The sequence below is a fragment of the Salmo trutta genome, chromosome 34 (assembly GCF_901001165.1).
Source record: "Salmo trutta chromosome 34, fSalTru1.1, whole genome shotgun sequence".
Classification (NCBI taxonomy): Eukaryota; Metazoa; Chordata; class Actinopteri; order Salmoniformes; family Salmonidae; genus Salmo; species Salmo trutta.
In genome coordinates, this window is record NC_042990.1 from 42,055,066 (window position 1) to 42,063,345 (window position 8,280).

General features: G+C 46.1%; 1 protein-coding gene across 1 annotated transcript in view; it reads left to right on the forward strand.

The window, feature by feature from the left end:
- The window catches only part of LOC115173255 (CUB and sushi domain-containing protein 2), a gene marked incomplete in the record, with an annotated part of 501,741 nt that overhangs the window by 344,640 nt on the left and 148,821 nt on the right, over positions 1-8,280 (forward strand). Inside the window, 1 exon segment of the mRNA XM_029731172.1 lies at positions 601-714. Within this exon segment, the coding sequence (XP_029587032.1) occupies positions 601-714 (114 nt within the window).

Consider the following 8,280-nt stretch of genomic DNA (forward strand, 5'->3'; position numbering starts at 1 on the left):
GGCCATGTTCGATGTCACGCAGAGGGAGATGAAAGAGTGGGATCCGTTGTTGATTGTCTTCCATGATGGGTTTTGTGGACTGTGTCTTTGGATGTTATAGATACACCATTTGTGATCTTTCAGTTTACGTGGAAGACGTGACGAAGACTAATTCACTGTTGTTATTTCACGTGTATTCACTCTCTCTTTCTTTCCCTCTTCTCTCTCTTCCTCCCCCCTCCCCTCCCCTCACCTCACCTCCTTCCTCCCTCCCTCCCTCGTCCCTCCCCTCCCCCTCACCTCCCTCCCTCCCTCCCCTCCCTTCACCTCCTTCCTCCCCCCTCCCCTCCCCTCACCTCCTTCCTCCCTCCCTCCCTCCCTCCCTCCCTCCGTCCCTCCCCTCCACTCACCTCCCTCCCTCCCTCCGTCCCTCCCCTCCCCCTCACCTCCCTCCCTCCCTCCCTCCGTCCCTCCCCTCCCTTCACCTCCTTCCTCCCCCCTCCCCTCCCCTCACCTCCTTCCTCCCTCCCTCCCTCCCTCCGTCCCTCCCCTCCCCTCACCTCCTTCCTCCCTCCCTCCCTCCGTCCCTCCCCTCCCCCTCACCTCCCTCCCTCCCTCCAGCTGACATAGTGCGTTACAGGTGTCTGCCAGGGTACCAGTTGAGTGGGAACAACATTCTGACCTGTAGTCTGGGGACTCACCTGGAGTTTCAGGGGCCTCCACCCTCCTGTGAAGGTAAGACCTTTCCTGATCTGCCGTTAATAATAGGAGCTGGACCCTTATCCACAGTGTCTCAGAGTAGGGGTGCTGGTCTACAATCAGGATTATGTGGACAGGGTTGACCTGATTCTAGATCAGCACTGGTCTACCATCAGGATTATGTGGACAGGGTTGACCTGATTCTAGATCAGAACTGATCTAGAATCAGGATTATGTGGACAGGGTTGACCTGATTCAAGATCAGAACTGGTCTACAATCAGGATTATGTGGACAGGGTTGACCTGATTCTAGATCAGAACTGATCTAGAATCAGGATTATGTGGACAGGGTTGACCTGATTCAAGATCAGAACTGATCTACAATCAGGATTATGTGGACAGGGCTACTCTGACACTTCAATTCGAGCCCTGACCTGCCTCATGGGAACTGCCCTTCACTCCAAACTGTTGAGCGTAAAAAAAAATTTAAAAACGGCAGCTTTGTCACCAAAGCCCCATACACTACCCACCACTGCGACCTGTACGCTCTCGTTGGTTGGCCCTCGCTTCATATTCGTCGCCAAACCCACTGGCTACAAGTTATCTACAAGTCTTTGCTAGGTAAAGCCCCGCCTTATCTCAGCTCACTGGTCACCATAGCAGCACCCACCTGTAGCACGCGCTCCAGCAGGTATATCTCACTGGTCACCCCCAAAGCCAATTCCTCCTTTGGTCGTCTTTCCTTCCAGTTCTCTGCTGCCAATGACTGGAACGAACTGAAAAAATCTCTGAAGCTGGAGACTCATATCTCCCTCACTAGCTTTAAGCACCAGCTGTCAGAGCAGCTCACAGATCACTGCACCTGTACATAGACCATCTGTAAACAGCCCATCTATCTATCTATCTATCTATCTATCTATCTATCTATCTATCTATCTATCTATCTATCTATCTATCTATCTATCTATCTATCTATCTATCTATCTATCTATCTATCTATCTATCTATCTATCTATCTATCTACCTCATCCCCATACTGTATTCATTTATTTATCTTGCTCCTTTGCACCCCAGTATCTCTACTTGCACATTCATCTTCTGCACATCTACCATTCCAGTGTTTAATTGCTATATTGTAATTACTTCGCCACCATGGCCTATTTATTGCCTTAACTTACCTCATTTGCACTCACTGTATATAGACTTTTCGTTTTCTTTTGTTTCTTCTGTATTATTGACTGAATGTTTTGTTTATTCCATGTGTAACTCTGTGTTGTTGTATGTGTCGAATTGCTACGCTTTATCTTGGCCAGGTCGCAGTTGTAAATGAGAACTTGTTCTCAACTGGCCTACCTGGTTAAATAAAGGTGAAATAATTAAAATGTACAGATCTTGATACAAACCGGCCTGGCACCTACTACCATTACCCCTGTTCAGAGGCACATACATATTTTGTCTTGTCCATTCACCGAGTTCACTGAGTGGCACACATACGTAATCCATGTCTCAACTGTCTCAAAGCTTTAAAATCCTTCTTTAAAACTTCTTAAGGCTAGGGGGGCAGTATTCGGAAGTTTGGATGACTGAGGTGCCCAAAGTAAACTGCCTGTTACTCAGGCCCAGAAGCTAGGATATGCATATGCATGGTAGTATTGGATAGACGACACTCTACATTTTCTAAAACTGTTAAAATAATGTCTGTGAGTATAACAGAACTGATTTGGCAGGCGAAACCCCGAGGACAATCCATTCATGAATTTCTGTTGTTTTTGAGGTCATTGGATTTTCCAATGCTTTGGAAAACCCGAATTATTAGGACCCAGATTGCAGTTCCTATGGCTTCCACTAGATGTCAACAGTCTTTAGAAATTGCTCGATGTTTTTTAATGAAGAAGTATTCGTATTCTTTCTAAGTGTCACTCAGGTGGACTCTAGTCTTTCGGTGCGTGAATGAGAGCGCGCTCCTCGTTGTTTTTCTCCGGTATTGGAAACAGTTTATTCGTCTTAAATTTTATCAATTTATTTACATTTTAGGTTACCTGAGGTTGGATTAGAAACGTTGTTTGAAATGTTTGGACCAAGTTTACAGGTAATTTATTAGATACTTTGTATTGTGTTGGGCGAGTTGGAACCGGTGTATTTCTGAATAAAATGTGCCAAATAAATGGACATTTTGGGGATATAAAGAAGGACTTTATCAAACAAAACGACCATTCATTGTGTAACTGAGACCTTTGGGATTTATCGCTATTTCAGCCTTTCGTGATGCATCTACTTGGCTGGAAAATGTTTTTTTCATGCTTTTGTATGCGGGGGCGCTGTCTCAGATAATCGCATGGTGTGCTTTCACCGTAAAGCCTTTTTGAAATCTGACAAAGTGGCTGGATTAACAAGAAGTTAATCTTTTAAATGATGTGTATCTTCATGAATGTTTAATATTATGAATTTAGTATTTTTGAATTTCTCGCTCTGCAGTTTATTGGACGTTGTTTCTAGAACGGGATTCTAGTGGTTCCCTTCCTTAACCTGTCTCCTCCCCTTCATCTATACTGATTGAAGTGGATTTAACAGGTGACATCAATAAGGAATCATAGCTTTCACCTGGATTCACCTGGTCAGTCTATGTCATGGAAAGAGAACAGGTGTTCCTAATGTTTTGTTCACTCAGTGTATGTGCCGTGCATTTTAAGTGCAAATAAATAATGTGTTGGTTTGGTATTTGGTAGGAACATTGAGTTTACACACCCAGATCTCACCTTGTATTTGGCTCTAAGAGTGCTGTGCCATCACACCTGACCCTATCTGAAGCTGTATCATTAAAACCTTATAACACCTGTGTTCTTCTTCTCCTTCGGTCTGGCACACAAAGACACGTGGTCCCGTGTGGCTCACTTGGTAGACCATGGTGTTTGCAACGTGAGGGTGGTGGGTTTAATTCCCACGGGGGACTAGTACGGAGAAAAAAAAATAAATGTATGTAATGTATGCATTCACTACTGTAAGTTGCTCTGGATAAGAGCGTCTGCTAAATGACTAAAATGTAAATGTAAGACCTCTCCCTGCCTATCAGAGGTGTCTCCCTGTTGCTAGGCTAATGTCTCTACCCGCAAGAGGTGTCCCTTTGGTCTCTGTTTCTCTCCATCTCTATCTCTCTCTCTCTCTCTCTCTGACTCTCTCCCCTCATCTCTGTTTGCTCTCTCTGACTCTCTCCCCTCATCTCTGTTTGCTCTCTCTGACTCTCTCCCCTCATCTCTGTTTGCTCTCTCTGACTCTCTCCCCTCATCTCTGTTTGCTCTCTCTGACTCTCTCCCCTCATCTCTGTTTGCTCTCTCTGACTCTCTCCCCTCATCTCTGTTTGCTCTCTCTGACTCTCTCCCCCTCGTCTCTGTTTGCTCTCTCTGACTCTCTCCCCTCATCTCTGTTTGCTCTTCCTCTGACTCTCTCCCCTCATCTCTGTTTGCTCTCTCTGACTCTCTCCCCTCATCTCTGTTTGCTCTCTCTGACTCTCTCCCCTCATCTCTCTCTCTCTCTCTGACTCTCTCCCCTCATCTCTGTTTGCTCTCTCTGACTCTCTCCCCTCATCTCTGTTTGCTCTCTCTGACTCTCTCCCCTCATCTCTGTTTGCTCTCTCTGACTCTCTCCCCTCATCTCTGTTTGCTCTCTCTCTCTCTCTCTCCCCTCATCTCTGTTTGCTCTCTCTGACTCTCTCCCCTCATCTCTGTTTGCTCTCTCTGACTCTCTCCCCTCATCTCTGTTTGCTCTCTCTGACTCTCTCCCCTCATCTCTGTTTGCTCTCTCTGACTCTCTCCCCCATCTCTCTCTCTCTCTTTCTCTGACTCTCTCCCCTCATCTCTGTTTGCTCTCTCTGACTCTCTCCCCTCATCTCTGTTTGCTCTCTCTGACTCTCTCCCCTCATCTCTGTTTGCTCTCTCTGACTCTCTCCCCTCATCTCTGTTTGCTCTCTCTGACTCTCCTCCCCTCATCTCTGTTTGCTCTCTCTGACTCTCTCCCCTCATCTCTGTTTGCTCTCTCTGACTCTCTCCCCTCATCTCTGTTTGCTCTCTCTGACTCTCTCCCCTCATCTCTGTTTGCTCTCTCTGACTCTCTCCCCTCATCTCTGTTTGCTCTCTCTGACTCCTCTCCCCTCATCTCTGTTTGCTCTCTCTGACTCTCTCCCCTCATCTCTGTTTGCTCTCTCTGACTCTCTCCCCCTCATCTCTGTTTGCTCTCTCTGACTCTCTCCCCTCATCTCTGTTTGCTCTCTCTGACTCTCTCCCCTCATCTCTGTTTGCTCTCTCTGACTCTCTCCCCTCATCTCTGTTTGCTCTCTCTGACTCTCTCCCCTCATCTCTGTTTGCTCTCTCTGACTCTCTCCCCTCATCTCTGTTTGCTCTCTCTGACTCTCTCCCCTCATCTCTGTTTGCTCTCTCTGACTCTCTCCCCTCATCTCTGTTCTCTCTTTCCCTCCCTCTATCTGTCTCTCTCTCTTTCTCTGACTCTCTCCCCTCATCTCTGTTCTCTCTTTCCCTCCCTCTATCTGTCTCCCTCTCCCTCTCTCTCTCACATGGGTCCGCTCGCTCCTTCGTTGTCTGTTCATAGATTCAGCAGCAGCAGCCACATCGTAGTTCTCCCGGTGTGTTACTGTGTCTTCACTCCCGTGGGGGGGATGAGTCATTTCTGAAGAAACTTCTGAGGTGTAATTCACTCTGTTCTCTCGTTGTGTTGTTGTCTTCAGTCCCGTGGGGATAGAGGAGACTGTTGAGGTGTTATACACTCTGTTCTCTCGTTGTGTTGTTGTGTCTTCAGCCCCGTGGGGGTAGAGGAGAGTGTTGAGGTGTAATTCACTCTGTTCTCTCATTGTGTTATTGTGTCTTCAGTCCTGTGGAGATGGAGGAGAGTGTTGAGGTGTAATTCACTCTGTTCTCTCGTTGTGTTGTTGTCTTCAGTCCCGTGGGGGTAGAGGAGAGTGTTGAGGTGTAATTCACTCTGTTCTCTCGTTGTGTTATTGTGTCTTCAGTCCTGTGGAGATGGAGGAGAGTGTTGAGGTGTAATTCACTCTGTTCTCTCGTTGTGTTGTTGTGTCTTCAGTCCCGTGGGGGTAGAGGAGAGTGTTGAGGTGTTATACAGTCTGTTCTCTCGTTGTGTTATTGTGTCTTCAGTCCCGTGGGGGTAGAGGAGACTGTTGAGGTGTTATACACGTCTGGAGCCAATGATAGCCTTGTTCCTACAATACTACGGTTCATACTGTGGTTTGTGACTGATGTGTCTTTCATTACTTTGGAGTTTAAGTTTTCTACCTCCCTTTTCTTTCTGTCTCTCTTGCTCTCTCTATCTCAAATCAAATGTTCTTTGTCACATGCTTCATAAACAACAGGTGTAGACTAACAGTGAAATTCTTACTTAGGGCCTTATCATGGCTCTATACACAGGGTACCAGTACTGAGTCAATGATAACATGGATATATACACAGGGTACCAGTACTGAGTCAATGATAACATGGCTATATACACGGGGTACCAGTACTGAGTCAATGATAACATGGATATATACACAGGGTACCAGTACTGAGTCAATGATAACATGGATATATACACAGGGTACCAGTACTGAGTCAATGATAACATGGCTCTATACACTGGATACCAGTACTGAGTCAATGATAACATGGATATATACACAGGGTACCAGTACTGAGTCAATGATAACATGGCTATATACACGGGGTACCAGCACTGAGTCAATGATAACATGGATATATACACGGGGTACCAGTACTGAGTCAATGATAACATGGCTATATACACGGGGTACCAGTACTGAGTCAATGATAACATGGATATATACACAGGGTACCAGTACTGAGTCAATGATAACATGGATATATACACAGGGTACCAGTACTGAGTCAATGATAACATGGCTCTATACACTGGATACCAGTACTGAGTCAATGATAACATGGATATATATACAGGGTACCAGTACTGAGTCAATGATAACATGGATATATACACAGGGTACCAGTACTGAGTCAATGATAACATGGCTCTATACACTGGGTACCAGTACTGAGTCAATGATAACATGGATATATACACAGGGTACCAGTACTGAGTCAATGATAGCATGGCTATACACACTGGGTACCAGTACTGAGTCAATGATAACATGGCTATATACACTGGGTACCAGTACTGAGTCAATGATAACATGGATATATACACTGGGTACCAGTACTGAGTCAATGATAACTTGGCTACTATATACACTGGGTACCAGTACTGCGTCAATGATAACATGGCTACAATATACACACGTTACCATCATTATCCACACCTGTCACCATTATTACTTGCATCAGCACTCATTGGCCTCACTAGGTCTCCTTCACGTTTTGGTTGCCTTCCCTATATCTGTCTGTTTCCTCTGTTTCATCCACATTATTGTCGTTTAAGTTTCCCCCTTGTCCAGAAGCTGTCTGTATTCTGTTCATGTCTGTTGTTTCATCCCTGTTCTCTTCTCTCCAGCGTCGATCCTTACAGGTAGTGATGAAGGGAAGAACCATCGGAATAGATAATAGACAGTAGCAGCGTCATATGTGATGAGTCAGAAAGGGTCAGTGCAGGAGCCTTTTGGTCCCAGACTTGGTGCATCGGTACCACTTGCCTTGTGGTAGCAGAGAGAACAGTCTATGACTAGGATGGCTGGAGTTTTCGTTCGTTACCATTACCCTTTTGTAGATTATTCGCTGTTCTCCCTCCATAGTCTCCCCACGTCCTCAGTAGGATGGCAGCTGTTTGGCAAATTAAACCTGATGAAACATCACAAAATGGGGAAATATAATGAAATGAAACTGGAGAAAATACAAATGCCCCCAGCATGTGGGCAATAGGAAGACGAGAACGTAGGGTGAGAGGAAAGAAAGAAAATCAGAGAGCGAGAGGGAGAGAAGAGCGAGAGAGAGAGGGAGAGAAGAGAGAGGGAGAGAAGCGAGAGAGAGAGAGAGAGAGAGAGGAGAGAGAGAAGAGAGAGAGAAGAGAGAAGAGGGAGAGAGAGAGAAAGAGAGAGAGAGAGAAGAGAGAGAGAAGAGGGAGAGAGAGGGAGAGAAGAGAGAGGGAGAGAGAGAGAGAAGAGGGAGAGGGAGAGAGAGAGAGAGAGAGAGAGAGAAGAGAGAGTAGAGAGAGAGAAGAGAGAAGAGAGAAGAGGGAGAGAGAGAGAAGAGGGAGAGAGAGAAGAGAGAGAGAGAGAAGAGAGAAGAGGGAGAGAGAGAAGAGGGAGAGAGAGAGAGAAAGAGAGAGAGAGAAGAGAGAAGAGGGAGAGAGAGAAGAGAGAGTGGGAGAGAAGAGAGAGAGAGAGAGAGAGAAGAGGGAGAGGGAGAGAGAGAAGAGAGAGAGGGGGAGAGAGAGAAGAGAGAGTGGGAGAGAAGAGAGAGAGAGAGAGGGAGAGAAAAAAGAGAGAGAGGAGAGAAGAGAAGAGAGAAGATAGGGGCTAGAGAGAAAGGAAAATGGAGGAGATATAGAAGAACAGAGCACAAAGTGAGTCAGGAAGCAAAAAGAAACAAAGTGTCCTGCAGCCAGACGTCCTCAGTCCTGCAGCCAGAT